General features: G+C 42.8%; 1 protein-coding gene across 1 annotated transcript in view; it reads right to left on the bottom strand.

Annotated features, from left to right (window-relative positions):
- The window catches only part of ARHGAP26 (Rho GTPase activating protein 26), a 462432-nt gene that overhangs the window by 92551 nt on the left and 353440 nt on the right, over positions 1–16441 (bottom strand). The window contains 1 exon segment of the mRNA XM_066344335.1: positions 12561–12699. Within this exon segment, the coding sequence (XP_066200432.1) occupies positions 12561–12699 (139 nt within the window).

Raw genomic sequence — 16441 nt, 5'->3', positions numbered from 1 at the left:
AAGGGGTCCCGGGTTCGATTCCCGGCCAGGGCACACAGGAGAAGCATCCATCTGCTTCTCCACCACTCCCCCTCTCCTTCCTCTCTGTCTCTCTCTTCCCCTCCCGCAGCAAGGCTCCATTGGAGCAAAGATGGCCCGGGCGCTGGGGATGGCTCCTTGGCCTCTGCCCCAGGCGCTAGAGTGGCTCTGGTCGTGACAGAGCGACGCCCCGGAGGGGCAGAGCGTCGCCCCCTGGTGGGCAGAGCGTCGCCCCCTGGTGGGCGTGCCGGGTGGATCCCGGTCGGGCGCATGCGGGAGTCTGTCTGACTGTCTCTCCCTGTTTCCAGCTTCGGAAAAATACAAAAAAAAAAAAAAATAATAATAATAAAAATAAAGACCTATAGAAGAGTTAAAAGCTCCATGAGGCTATTGGGAGATTCCTGAACTTTAAGTAGATTTTGAAAAAAAGTAGATTATTAAGTTGATTCGAGAGATTTGGAACTATTCATATTTCAAGAGCTTAAATTTCAAACAATAACAAAGAAAGAGAAACCAAAAGAGTTACACTGAGACAAGATGTAGGCAGACTAATAGAACCTGCGAATGGGAACTTGCTACTGGGAAGAAAAACAACTCTAAAATTACATAATTAGGGATCATCATCAGGAGAATGGATATGCCGCTTACCGGCATGAATCAGCATAAGCAAAATTTTCCTTTGCACAAAATATTCATATCAAGCTTCCTGAAAGACTGTGAGGAGCATAAGACCACCAAATAAAAAGGGAGAATAAAGATGACACTTCTTTAGGATTTAATGGAGCCATTTTCTCTTTTTATGGGAGAAGAGGTGAATAGTTTTATTAATTCTAGTTTGAGACCAAGTTGTTTTATGTATGTGTGTGTGGTTTTTTTGTTTGTTTGTGTGTTTTTTTTGACAGAAACACAGAGAGAGTCAGAAAGAGGGACTGATAGGGACAGACAGGAAGGAGAGAGACGAGAAGCATCAATTCTTCATTGCGGCACTTTAGTTGTTCACTGATTGCTTTCTCATATGTGCCTTGATTGGGGCATGGGGGGGCTTCAGCAGAACAAGTGACCCCTTGCTCAAGCCAGCGACCTTAGGATTCAGGCCAGCGACCATGGGGTCATGTCTATGATCCCACACTCAAGCCAGCATCCCCTTGCTCAAGCTGGCGACCTTGGGGTTTCGAACCTGGGTCCTCCACATCCCAGTCTGACGCTCTATCCACTGCACCACCTCCTGGTCAGGCGAGACCAAGTCTGAATGAGATAATTCTTTGAATTCATAGGGAATAGAAGAGTATAACGGTAGCTCATATTTCCATTATGATTTTATTTGCCTCTGAGAAGTTCATAATTCTATACATTAAAAACAATAGCCCTGGCTGGATAGAACATTGTCCAGAAGTGCAGAAGTTGCCAGTTCAATCCCTGGTCAGGGCACATACAGGAACAGACTGATGTCCCTCTCTTTCTCTCTCTCCCCCCTGCTTCCTCTCTCCCTAAAATCAATCAATAAATTAAAAAAAATTTTTTTAAACGGTATCTTCTTAAAAGTATATTTATTTTTCTAAAAAATTATTAGGACTTTTGTTTTTACCTTTCTATCCATCTGAAGAAAAGTATCCGAGATGAAGCCTTCTTCAACTATCATTTATTCAATGACTATTTATTGAGCACTTACTGAGTAGCACAGTCCTCAGTTAGCAGATCCCTAAGTTAATTACTTGGCATTTTATTCAGATGCATACTAGTGTATTTATTAACTTGTACATATTTATTTGTCCATATGTTTACCTTCTCTGGTGAACTATAAGCAACCTAAGATTGGACATCTGACAGATAAAACTTTGAAATCACAATAGAAAAAAACACTATATAAGATGCTTGGCTTTATAAAATACCTTATCAGAATCCTACGGTCATAAAAAGATTTGATTTTGAAAACTAGACTTAGGTAAAAAATTTAAGACCATATCTACTATCACAGTTTTGTGGACAGGGGTTCTCCGTGAGAGGAAGGCTGCAGCATGTGGAACATGGTATTTGCCTGCAGTAAACCCACAAGGGAGTGAGGACGAGGTGGAAAATGAGAACCTGACCCTCCCTGGACTAGAAGAGTCAATGGAATGAAACAGTTGGCCTCATCCAATCTGAGTTTGAGGACTTATAGTATTCTATTTACTGAGGGACATTAAAATTTCCTTTTTTAAGAAATAAATTCTTTTACAGGTTCTATTTTTACTTATATTTAGATATCTAGAACCTTTCACGTATGTCATAACCTGTAACAAAACAAAACAACAACAACAAAAGCAAAAGGTCAGGAAAAGGAGTTCATTGTCCTAGAAGACAACAAAAAATAATTAATCATAAGATTTCATAGTTTTGTGGCCAAGACAGCCAAATAGGCATCTTCTCTACCGGTCTCTTGGATGGGCCCTGTAATAAGGAAAACTGGAAACCTGGCACTCTCTGACTAAAAGAGTACCACAGTTTTGACATAAGAGTTCAGATAATAAGACCGAGAAGCTCCAGTTGGATATTTCTAAGCTGAGATGTTGACAATCAATAGGGGGTGGGGTGGGGCAGGAAGGTGAAGATTATTCCAGAGAAGGAGGAGTGAGTACAATCAACAGCAAATCAACTGTTTTAGTACTTATGGCAAACTCCACGGAGACCAATTCTAAAGCATTTGGAATGAATTAAGAAATAAAGAGAAAATGACTCAGTAATGTCACTCAAAACAGGAGGATGTCTGTCAGGTGGGCAAATGAGTCCTTGCTCCTTACAGAAAAACATGATGAGAATAGGCAGCCTCAACGACTTATAAAAAAAATTAAATAAACCCAATCGTTCACATCCGAGAGAGCTGAATTTCTTTGAGCCACTGATGATTCAAACCAGCGGTACCATCACCCTAAGAAGGTACAAGAAGAACTGATGGCAATTATATTGCTGAAAAAAAAATTATAGGCTACTGGACTAAAAAAGAACAACAACAACCAGTTATGAGTCAAATCAACATGATCATAGAGAACTATTTAAATGACCAAAAGAGAAAGAATGCCCACAACTCAGGAGTATTCCTACAAGGGCTGGAGTCAGTGTAAACGCCTGCCTTCTTCACACAGGTTTGTCAACAAGTCTCTCTTCATATTAGCCACTGAAAGCAAGAGCCCAGAAACAAGGAAATGATCAAATCAATCTTCAAACAACTGTACCCATGCGTGGGTAACGAATTGTATGTTTTCATAAACATATGTTCTACGAGGAGTGACAAACTGAATGTGGAGTTGGTCCTTCAAAATACAAAGTACTCAAGGCTGGGGCATGTCTGCCCAAGCAGAATACTTCAGGCACCTGTTACAGTGCCCTGTGAGCTCAGCATCAGCCTGTCTATCCCTGCTGGTCCATGCATAGTTTTTACTAAAGCTTCTTGAATGGTTATAAGCTAAATAATAAATAAGGCAACAATAAACAATTGAAATGTGTTCTCCTAGCACAGAAAAAGGCAGATTTGTGTGACTGAATTTTTCAGGTCCTTACTAATAGGGACCACTAATGTCCTTGAAACCCAAGTCCTGGTTACAGTGGGCAATGTTTTGTTTTTGTTTGTTTTTTTACAAATCAGGAGTGAAAAAACATGAGTATGCAACCAAATCACTGCAACTAAAAAAAGAAAGCTACAGAGTAATTTTGGTGATATTGTATTTGTTCTGGGGGTTGCCATGGAAATCTGGGAGCTCAGCTACTTCACTTTCCATATTTACCAAGTGACTCCCACTCACTCTAATGACAACCCCATCACACACCAGAGGCAGGGTCTCTGTTTACCACAGAACCCAGAGGCGAGGCCAGGAACGCACACAGAGAGCCAAGCTACATTTGTGTCTCGGCAGGCCTGAACACATCTAGCCCACTGAATACATGGAGCTGAAGAATAAATAGGAAACACAGACCCTCGACGTCACTTTGGGGAGGCTTCCCACCATGCACGGATATTTGTTAGAATACAGGGTAGCATCTCATCTTTCCATGACGTCTGAGAGCAGCTGGCAAAAAGAAGAGGGACATTGCCTGTTCTTTAACAGCAGCTCACGATGCCTCACAGAGCCCAAAGGGGGGAACTCTTTCACACACGATCAAACAGGGAGAAAAGGGAGTTGGCAGACAGATGGAAGTTCTGTGAAAACCCGGAGCTTTATGCAAAAAAAAAAAAAAAAAAAAATTAAGGCAAAAGCAAAATACCTAGAGGCTTTGCTGTGCTGTGGTCGGGAGAGAGGTGTACTTTCTCCTGTCTTGTTAAAGTTTTGCAATGAAGTCTGCAATGTATCATCTTGACAAGATAGGATGATAATAGCATGGCAGCTTAATGAATTTTGCAATAAAAAATGATGAGTGCACAGCAATTTTGGAGTTTACCATCTCTGGGAAACACCCAAGTCCACGGGAAGCTTGGAATCAGACTTTCTGAAGCATTTATTTCCCCTGTAGCTTTTGGTTCTGTAATAATAGTGGCGTGGCAAGCCGCAATAAAATCTGAGGTGGTCTGATTTCAGGCTGACCCAGCCTCAGTCCCTCTGATAAAAATCTTAAAAAAACAGTTTGGGCAATGTGTTAGAACACATGAAAATAGTTTGGGCAATGTTTTAAAAAGTAATATTAAAAAGTAGTTTGGGCTGTGACAAGACTATTCAGTGCGTTGATAAATGAAAAACTTGGTCAGTCTGTTGTTTTGGCCATAGGACACAGTACATGATGTCACAACTTGTGGCAGGCCATCTTCTGCAGAACCACCACTGATTCTGGTCCTGTGTGGACTGACTGAGTCATTCCCTCCCCATGGTGCTCATAATAACACTTTTCTTTGCAAAGGGTAAGAATAACGATAAAACTGGATGTCAAGAGAGAATGGGGACGTCACTGCAGCTGACTTAGAGCTTAAGGGACTGAGGGAATGGGATGTGGAGGCACAGTGGGGATTCCTGGCCCTGAAACACAGCAGTCCAGGGAGCAGAGTGATGAGCGTTGAATGGCTACTCTGCTACTCACAACTGCTCCCTCTTTTCTACTTGAGCTGAGACACTGTTCCTTTAATCTGTAGTTCCCCAATATCTGAGGGAGTCTACTATGCAGTCTATTGCTCAGTGAGCTCAATGAGCTATTACTCATTGGAAAGAAGAAAATTATATATTTACTTATTTTTAATATCATGACTTATTGCAAAATAGGTTTGAGATAGTAACAGAAAGGTACAATTAGGAGATTTTGTTTTTAATAAGGTAAAATTAGTCAATACATAATAAATATACATCCTCTTTGATTTAGAAAGCACAGAAAAGCAAACAAATATACTATATGCATTTTGGTGTGTTAATATCCAGTTGGTTTTCTATAACACTGAAGTATGTATATATACCTACACACACACACACACACACACACACACACACACACACACACACACATATATTTTTCCTTTTAACAAAATGGGATAATGTCATACCTAATGTGCTACTTGCTTTGTTCACTTAGTGATACTGCCAGAGGTCTGAGCCCACACTGCTTTTTTTCATTTAATGATCTTAAACTTTTTTCCTGCCATTGGTTTTCCACAGCATCATTTTTTAATGGATACATCAACTATGTGGTTTTCAGTCACACATGGTAACCACACATAATTAAGCCAAGAGCCACATTACACCTTACAGCCTGTGTGACAATAGGAATCCATGTGGATAAACATGTCATCTGCCAAGACAAACAGGTGTGTCCAGAGCGCCTAGCATCTGCAGACAGCCTGAGAAAAGGCACATGCTGCAGCCCCGCCTGCTCGGAGAGAGGCATTACGTAAGACTTTGAATAGCACGAACTCCCAGTGATTTTTCAGCAAGAGAGACACGCATGAGAAGTATATGAGCTAAATTCTCATCCTCTCACTGGGCTTGTCTGGGAGAGGGCTCAGGATGAATTAACCAAACTAAAAGAATTAATCAGAGCTATAATCCCAGCAGCTAGTTAACATGATCCCTATAACACGAAGCCCAAGAATCCATTTCCACTCCCATCAACACTGTACAACTCATCTCAGGCTGCTGATGTATTTGCACTCAAGCATCAAACGGGCTCTCGCTGGGGCCAGGGAGACTGCTTAACCTTCCGTCTGGGCCTCTCCTTGGGAATCTGCAGGCTCCAGAGGGGAGATACTTTCTTAGTCAAGGTAAGGTAAAGCTATACCTGTTGATAATCATTGTAATCGTAGCTAATATGTATTAGGTGCTTACTATGTTCTAGGCCCAGTGTCAAGTACAATTCATGCACTGGTTCGCTTAATCATGGTAATTTCCCTCCAAGAAAGTTGTTACTAGTGACAGACTTTCCAGATGAGAAAACTGGAGGTTCAGAAAAGGAAAGTAATGGACTCCAGGTCTCAGACCTGGTGGGTGATCAAGATGGTGTGGAAACAGTGCAGTGGATTGCAGAGTTCCTGCTTTCAATCACCATGCCAGGCTGTCCCAAGTCCCAAAAGACAGTCAAAGAGATGTTTTGGTAATGACAGAAGTCAAGAAACCTTGACAGGCTCCCCCTCTCCCAAGCCAGTGCTTCTTTAACTGTAGCTGGCATCCACTACCAGGGCACTTTTAAAATACGGATGCCTGAGCTGCAGAGCCAAGCCATGATTCAGAATGTACCAGGGAGGAGACAAGCTCCCTACATGGTTTAATGCACACCCACGTCTAAGACCCACCATTCCAACAAAGATATTCCAACGCTTTGCTGCATGTACTAAAAACATGGGACAACATAAGTGATAAAGGCCACCTTGCAACTTCTTAGAAGAAATCTCAAAGGTACGAGACCTGGTTGCTGGGTCCCTCTGATCCTTCTGGCTCTACCTTCTTCAGCTGTCCAGAGAAAGTACAGCTTGTGTGTCAGTCCCTTTCACCTAGATATACCAGTCCGATTCCTGCTGTGTGGTGTATCTGCATGGAAACTCAGAGATTCAACAGTAATCGCCTTTGCTACCATCCATCAGGCAGCACAGTTGAAAAACCTGCATAGTTGGTGCTGAATTTGGAGGGGCAGCTGTTGTGTGGTTGTTGCCTGGCATTACGCATATTGAGAACCCCATTCAATGTGGTTCAGCTGCCCCCAAGGCAATGCTGGAAGCTGGAACAGATGGCTTTTATTGCTTCTGTAACAGTCTAGTAAGGTCTTCGCTTCTGTTGCTCAAGAACCAACAGAGACACCCTCTTGGAGACGAGGAGGCATGGGGAAGGGAGACACCTGGGTACAAACTGCTCCTCTGCCATTGTTCAGCTGTATGACTGCCTCACCTCCCAAGCCTCAGTTTACTTGTGAGTAAAATGTAGAATTAGCAGGCTTCCAGGCACATTATAATCCACTTTTATTTCTATTGTTGTTTTTACTGAATGAGGTTCTAATCTAGCCTGGCCTCAAGGCTCTTTATCAAATGCATTCCCACACCTGCCCTTCAGCTCTTTGCAGGCAGATCCCTAAACCTGATGAAAGAAAGTTTAAACTTGAGGTTTACAAGTGAAACTGGAAGCAGTTTTCCCTGGGAAATCAGGCTGGCTTTGCAGACTAGGTCACAAAAGCTCACAGAACCCTATCTCTTCTAGAACAATCCCACAAGTTGGAAGTGGAAGAGAGAAAAATGCCTGGTTAATAGTGTAGCTTTGAGTTCAGAATGACTGAATTCAAATCTACTACTTTGTTGCTGTGTGACCTTTGAGTATATCACTTCATATAGATGTTATTTTCCTCCAAACGTAAAACGGGTAATTCCTGTGTCATCTCATTGTAAAGATTAAATGAGATATTGCTAGGCACAGCACCTAGCACAGGAAACTAGCTGATAAATTACACAGCCGTGTATATTAAACATATGTAAGCAAAAAGTCATTTTCTGTGGGAAAATGGTCTCCAAGTTCAATTTGGGACATGTATTTCCATAGTCCTCTCCTCGGTGCTAGTGACGACGAGAGCTACCCTCTGCTGCTTACAGAAAGACTCTCTCCCAACTCTTTTTGGTAAGCATTGCAGACTACCCCTCTGTCCTTTGGCCAGGCTATAACTCTTGTTTCCTTTAGCATCTTTCTCAAATTTCCCCCTTTCTGAAAATATTCCTTGGCCAGCGACAGACAACTTGGATATCTATATTGTTTCCTCCTCACTAAAATACAGTGATTTCCATTTGTTGCTAGGATGTTTTCTAAAGCATGACCTTTGTCCTTGCCTACAAAGTTTTCATCCAGAGACTATTCCCATTCCATTCCTAGCCCCTCTTCACCACACACTGATCATCTATATAGAGCCACATGCTGCTGTGCAACTGACCAAGGTCGCAGCACAGAACACGAGAAAGCATCTCGCTCCTCATTCTGGACAAAGACCATTGTCATCGTGAGACAGCTTTATCTTTATCTTTAGGGAGGAGAAAAGACCACTTGGCGAAGACTCCATTACCACTCACAGATTAAAGCAGAAGAGTCTTATGCAGGTTCTTGGGCACACAGCTGGTCTACCTACCCAGAAGGAAAAACTCCTCTGTAAAAATAAGACACATCTATGAACATCAACTAGCCTGGCAGGTATTTTCCATGAGCCTGAAGTGCAGATGCATAGACAAGGTGCAGATGCCTATGACCTTGCAAGGTGACCCCCAGGAGCTGCCTCTCCAGGAAGAGGGAAGCAGCTGACAATCTGAGGTCAGAAGTATTGACACAGAGTCACTTCCAAGAGAAAAGAATGGGCTCCCACTTCTGTACGGAGCAGGGGCACTGCACGGAGGTGGGAGAAAAACACGGGCTGACGATGGACAAGTGGAACCTCTCAAAGGGAAGCATCCAAGTGAACTACTCTGGGAGTTTCAGGCCCGTTAAGAATCTCAACTAGGGACTAAGGAGAGGGCTGACGAATGAAACACTAAGAAAATATTAAACTGCAAGAACATCAGTGAGAAGCATAATTGGATTCAACAGAGATTAGATAGTAATATACACACACACACACATGCACACACACGTGTGTGTGTGTGCATGTGTGTGTGTGTGTGTGTGTCTCCATACAAGCATAATCCCTCTAATAAGATACTTGCTCTGTGGCAAGAATCTGAAGAAAAGTAAGGTTACATCACACTCAAACAGGTGTCACAGCATGAAATTGTGCATAGCATGAAACTGTTACATGAACAGTGAGTGTCTACAGTGATATAAACAACCAACTAAACAACATCTGAACCGAAGAAACTTGAGTTTATTTAAGTTACAATGAAGGATCTGGGTCTGTCAAGAACTCAGAGCAAGGTCTGTGGACTCCAAACTGTGGTACACATTCCACAGGCAGAACACAAGAACATTCTGAGGTTGGATGTGGATGAACCTTCTTTATCTTAATGATTACATATTTATTTAAATGTATATTAGAAAATAAAACAGTAAGACTATCAAACTCATGTTTTTAGAGATCTTACTGAGTAGAAATAGGCCATATAAAGAAGTAAGTTGTTTTAAAAATTGATTTAAAGACATGTATTAAACAAACAACAGTATATAAGTCATGTATTTGTGGCCCAAAAAATGAATGAAGGTTTATGCAAATAATTTAAGTTTGGGAAGTATGGAGTTAGGTATAGAAATAAGCTTCACCCTGAAAAACATCATTATTATTGAATACACAATTATTATATATTATGGAATACACATTATGGAAATATCATTTTCTCAACAAATTAGCAGCAGGGTCTTCATGTACACTCTAATTCCAAAGAGTAAACTCAGCAAAGTGCTTTGATAAAGCAGTCTTCTATTTTTGCCCATAGGCCAAAGGGTAGGGAAGGCGAGTAAAGACTTTACTGTGCACTGTCACCTGCTCATACTGATGGGTGTGGCTATGTGACAACCTAGGAGTGGTGAGTGCCACTAGACCCTTCTAGCTCCTGGTCTAGCCTTCCTCACAGCATCAACTCACCAACTCCTATGGGCTTTCTGAGCCAGCCTGGATATCATTCTAGTTCCCCAGAAAAAAAGGGAGGTTTCTGAACCAGATTATTAAAACATATATGTATCTCCACACATCTACTTTTCAATGGAAATGTTTCTCCTCTGAGAAAGAGGAGAAGCGAAGCACCCCACGAATATTCAAGCAGGTGGCGATTTCAGTCCTGTTTCCAGGGAGCATTTACCAACATTCAGAGGGAAGAGGTATTGCTTCACCTCTCCCGGTCTCCCACCCTTCCGTGCACTGTGCAGACAGGGACAGCAGCTTGTTCTGCAGCTTAGGCAGGTCTGCTTTCACACCTCCTTAACTTTCATCCCCTGCCTGTGTGATAAAGTTAATCTCGAGCAAATACCTAATTGATTTTCTCCTGATCTCCATCTTCTTTCTCACATGTTCCAAGAGTATGCTTCTACACCTGTTCCGAAGTTGCCTCTGCTTCAGTCTAATCATAAACTTGGCACTATTTTAAGCTTAGAAGAATTTACCAGTACTGTTTGATCTGTCCCAATGTGCATTGTACACGCTTAGAACAAAACAGTAGGTGACCGTGGCTCTCAGGGAAACCTAAGAAGCATAACACCCCACAGCCCGATGTCATGTTTGTGGCAGATGTGGGTGTGGTCAGGCCTGTTAAAAGCGTGGTCCGTGTGGAGGGGCCCAGGCCATGTAAACAACACAGAATTACCCAAGCCAGATATTCAAGAGGAATCCAGGCCATCATTTGAAGAAAAGCCAGTCTGGGTACACGGTCAAAGCCCTAAAACTGAACATATCAATTGACCCAGAAATCTTTTCAGGACTTTATGTTAAGGAAATGATCATGCGTATAAACAGATTTAGCGATAAAGATTATAACAGTGGCTTTACTCATAAATGCAGAATGTATGAAACACCCAACTAGCGCTAAATACACCAAAGTGCAGCCATGTTATAGAACATTCTGACATCTTTAAATGCATGATATTCTAGGGTTGGGAAAGACTTGTTTTCAGGAGTTATAAGGAAGGCCATTACTTCTGAAATGCAAGGGGCTAAGAATCATTTCTATAACAAAGAAAGAGAAAGATGCTAATCCTGATAAGGAGCTCCTTCTCTTCTCTTCAAGGCAAAGTGAGCCATTTTTCCACTTTGTGTCTTTATTGCATTTCACAGAGATCAGCAGTAGTAACAGTAATGGTGGGGATGGCAGTTATCACTGTAATAATAATAATAATAATAATAATGAAAACTCCCCACAGCACTTAACTGAGCACTTACTCAGCACCAGGCACTGTGTGAAGTGCCTCAATCCTCACGACAATCCCGTGAGGAATTAACTGTAATCCCAGTTTTCTGGAAGAGGAGACTGAGGCCCTGAGAGTTGGAAAGCCCGTCCAGTCACCCACCACAGTGAGCAGCCGCGGGGGAACTCTCACCCAGGCCACCGGGTGCTGTGTCTTTCAAACAGCATGAAGGCACATATTTCTGCAAGAGCGGTTATGCGCCAACCTGCCATGATCTAATCACTTGTCTGCTTCCCTTACTCTATTGTGAGCCCCTTGAAGACAGGTTGTATTTTTATACTTCCGGTCCCTGGCAGACATCATGTAAATGTCAGCTGCATGAATGAACCAGCCTTGGTATCTGCATGTGATTAAACAATAATAATAATAGCAGTAGCTCTCATCTGTCAGCCCTTGCCATGCCCAGGCCTTCTGCCAGATGCTTAATGCGTAACTTCCTTTAAACCTCACAGCTTCCCTCTGAGGTAGGTACTATGATCCCACTTTACAGATGAGCACACTGAGGGTGAGAGAAGGTGAAAGGCTTGCCGGTGTGTTCCACTGCACAGAAACCCAGGTCTATAATCAGTGCTCTCACTGCAAATGCTAAACCAGACCCTACAATATTTTAGGGCGCAGTAACCTGATCACTGCAAAGAACTCAGAAATCCTGGGATGAAAAAAAGTTTGGAAAGAATCGTGGTGATTACGCTCTGCTATGTGGAACAGGAGGGTATTACTCTCTAACGAATTCATTAATTAACTTCACAGATTTACTAAGTGTCCACTCCACGCCAGGCCCTGGGAGAGGTGGAGCAGAAGGATGAGCAAAACAAGGTCCTGCCCTCACAGAGTCACATCCTAGGGGGGCATGTGACTCACACTAATAAGCATCTAATTACCAACTGAGAAAAGGAAAGGAAACTGGTTCTGTGGGAGCTGCTAACAAGAGAGGGCCCGAAGAAGTGACGCCCGAGCTGGGCCCTTATTGTGTAGCAGGAGGGACAGAGGCTCCGCTGTTTGCCCGCAGGGGATCTGGAAAGAGAATCTGACCAGCGAGCAGCCCTGGCCTTTCATTCTCAGCAATGCCGCTTCCTGTCCTATTAGGGTTACACAGCCATGGCACCTGGGAGGGCACAATGCTACACAGTCCTCAAGGACACAAAGGCAGTGGCCCACAGAGAGAGGTCAGAGGTGTGACCCTGAGCGGCTGGGAGGCAGCATGGGATGTCCCTGGAGCACTGCTGTGGCCCTGAGCACAGAACTCACGTTTCTCTGTAGACTGCATGGCGTGGAAGAGCGTCAGGGGCCTCTCGCTGCAGGACGGAGGCTTGGAGTCACCACTCTTCTTCCGGGACAGGTGCAGCTGGGCATTGGTGAGAGGTGCATCAGGCACGGTGTTAAATATCTGCAAGTAAAATGTCATAGAACAGTTACACGCTGCCCTGAACTGGAGAGAAAGCAGAACCAGCACAATTGGAGGCATGGTGATGTCTAAGAATCAGCAAGAAATGGTGCAAAAACCATCAGTGTTTGCTCAGGATTTTATTTTAAAGATCTCTAGGAACCGCATTAAACATTCTTACTGAGAAGTGGATCCCGGAGTTTGGTAACCACTCACCTCCATTGCTAACCCCTCCTGCTATCCTTCCGCCTGGTCCTTCTGTTCTCCTCTCCAGGGGAAACGGAAGCAGCTGTGCTAATCTAAGCCACTGACGGTTAGCAAGACTTCAAATTTTGTGACCACCTTTGTCCAGATCCAATGATTCAAAATCCTTTTATTTTTTTTTTGTAACAGAGACAGAGAGAGAGTCAGAGAAAGGGACAGACAGGAACGGAGAGAGATGAGAAGCATCAATCATCAGTTTCTCGTGACACCATAGCTGTTGACTGCTTTCTCATATGTGCCTTGACCATGGGCCTTCAGCAGACCGAGCAACCCCTTCCTTGCTCAAGCCAGTGACCTTGGGTTCAAGCTGGTGAGCTTTGCTCAAAACAGATGAGACCGTGCTCAAGCTGGCAACCTCGAGGTCTCGAACCCGGGACCTCCGCATCCCAGTCCGACGCTCTATCCACTGCGCCACTGCCTGGTCAGCCTCTTTCCCAGTTCTTAATGGCTGCTTCACAACTTTCTTAGAATGTGACACATTCATTTACATAACACTTCAGAAAGAAGCCCAGTCCCTATCATCTCAGCAGCTCTGTGTTATCTTTGATGCGGAGCAATTTTTTCATATTTAAAAGGGGGGGTGGTTTTTTTTTTTTTTATTCCTCTGGCTGATTAAAGTAACATATAAATACTACAGGCAATTTGAAAAAGGCATCAAGAAGAAAACAGAAAAACTCCCATTCTAGTATTTAGAGATAACCACATAACCACTATTAGCCTTTAAGTTTTATTTTCTTATGAACTTTGATGCTTTTATTAAAAAAATAGTCCAAGGTAAAAGAAAATGAGAATAACAGAAAAAAATCATGACAACTCTCACCTTTTTTACAGACACGAGGCCAATTTATTATAACAGATACCACTTATATGGTACTGACCATGATTACAGTAGCCACCGTTCAATGCTGGTTCCCTAGGGACCAGTCCCTGCATGTGTTTTACATGTGGCTCACTCAGTTCTCAGTGACCTTGCACAATAAGTACTGTCCTCACCATTTATAATGAAGAATGAGGCAGAGAGGTGAAGATGCCACAATTGCAGATATAATTACAGATGATCACATAGAAACCCATGTCCTTCAACTTTCTACACTCATCTTCAAATGCATATAATAAAGATAATAATAAAAATAAAAACACTGATTCATTCCATCAAAAAAGGTCTGCTGAGCCTCTAGTTTATGCCAGGCGCTCTGGGGATAACAAGGCAGGAGGCAAGCACGTTCCCTGCAGTTAGAGTTGGAGTCCAGAAGCTGTGATCTACTATTTGCCACGCCAGGCACTGGGCTAAGTGCTTTGTATCAGTTATCTCACAATGTGAAAGAACAGTTTTCCATAATTATGATTCTACTCTTTGTACAGCTTTGTACCCTGTACCTTTTGTTTAATGTTATATTTCAATATTTTCTCCTTCAGTAAAACATCTTCTAACACTGCCATAGATATCAACATTTATTGATCCACTCATTATTGTCTCTTATTCTTTAAAGCTAGCCTCCTTCTCGATTTTTTATTTTCCAAAAATGATGAGTAACAAAAGGATGGTGGGGGAAGACCCCTCCCTTCAACTATGGGAGGCCCTGGACACCTCAGTTTTCTTCATGGCTCTCTCTGCTTTATGTATGTATTTAAAAGCAGAAGTCAGAAGCTGATAATATAGGAAGCAAAGTCATAAAATTATAAGAATTTCAGCCAAAACAGCTGTCTCCATGAGTTGGCAGGTCCTTGGGCTCCAACGATGCCAGCCAGCTGGTTCAGTCCATCTACTCCCAAACACAGCTGTCTGAAAACAGCATTGTCATATTTTCCCTAGGGGACTGAATTTTCAACAAAATTAACTGAATCACTACATAGCTGAGTTCAACTGGGAGAAGGGGTCAGGGAGAAGGGGACTTAGAGCAAAAACAACAAACATCTCTTGGCTTCCAGAGAACTCGGCATCCCTAAAAATAAGTACCAGTGCTATACATCAGTGGTCCCCAACCTTTTTTGGGCCACGGACCAGCTTAATGTCAGAAAATATTTTCACAGACTGGCCTTCAGGATGGGACGGATAAATGCACAAAATAAAATTATGCGACTGGCGTAAAAACTGTGGTATTTTAAAATATAATTGTCAAACTTACGATATTTATTGGGCTAAGTTAAAGGAGGAATGAGCATGTCTTCATTATTCAGGCTGTATTTAAATTTGTTATGCTGACAACGTTTCATGTTATTTATTCTTTCTCTTCAGACCGGTACCAAATGGCCCACGGACCAGTACTGGTCCGCGGCCCAGGGGTTGGGGACCACTGCTATACATGATCCCAGTCTCCTTTTGGGGATCTATCTGTAGGTCAAGAAAAGAGAAACTATGGTTGTTGTAAGCCTAAGGACCATAGCCTCTAGCTCTCTCCCTCTTAACTTTGTTCCCTGAACCACAGCTGCTCCTAGGTGACAACCTGCCTCGGCAGCACTACCATTGCACTTAAACACTGTTCCTATAGATGAGTGTCTGCATCTGCCAGGTACTTTACATGCTTATCTTTAAGCCACAGGTCAACTCAACATAATAAGGAGGGTGACCATTCCACAAGGAGAGATTTTCTGACCTGCCACACAGCTAAGCAGGAGAGGGGTGGGGACAGGAACCCATGGGCTGAAGTCTCCACCTCCTCACAGTTGTTACTTGTTCAGCTCATCTTTTCTAACCAATCTTCACTAGAGGGGCCAGTGCCCCCAAACCCACAGGTCTGGATTTTAACAACTAATGGTGCGTCTTAGAACCCTCCTGCCTCTGGCCTCGTGTAAAGCACTTGCAGCAATCCCTACCTAAAAACATTTTGAATGAATCCAGACTAAGTGACAGGCCTCCACCCTGATGCCTGGAGTCCCCCAGGTTGTGTCTCTCGTTTCCTAACGAGTTACTGAGAATGAGAGCCTCGCCAACTACAATGGGAACAAAGAGCATGTTTAATTTCAACTGTCACTAAAAATGTGAGCATTTGCTCTTTTCTAAAAACTGTAGTAAATGCTGGAGAAACAAAGAAGAGTAAGTTGTAAGGACAGACCATGAGATTAGAAAGATGTGTGAAAAATTGTGTTTATACACAGTCGAGCAAGAAGAGGCATGAGCACACATGAGAATTTCATTTCATTGGCTGTTTCATCTAAGAGACAAGCTATTTGAGCATACTGGAATAAATTCTAGAAGATTTTTGCCATGGGGAGTGTTACAGTCCTGAAGACGAATTCTCATCACCATGAGGCAGGCCGTAGCTTCTGAAGAGCTCTGATAAGGCCGTTCTCAAGATCAATGGCAATGGTGTACAAGTAAGCGTGCTGCAGGATGCAGTGTCAGACAAGGGACTATCACCACTGTGACGACACATTTTCTAGGGTGCAAGGGCACCTTTGTAAATCAAACTAAGTCAGAGCAGATGACATGAATTTTCATCAAAGAGTCTGGGAAATCATTCCCCAAATTATTGTTGTTTAT

The sequence above is a fragment of the Saccopteryx leptura genome, chromosome 6 (genome assembly GCF_036850995.1).
Source record: "Saccopteryx leptura isolate mSacLep1 chromosome 6, mSacLep1_pri_phased_curated, whole genome shotgun sequence".
NCBI classification, from domain to species: domain Eukaryota; kingdom Metazoa; phylum Chordata; class Mammalia; order Chiroptera; family Emballonuridae; genus Saccopteryx; species Saccopteryx leptura.
Note: the sequence above shows the minus strand (reverse complement) of the source record. Positions and strands in the feature narration are given on the sequence as shown.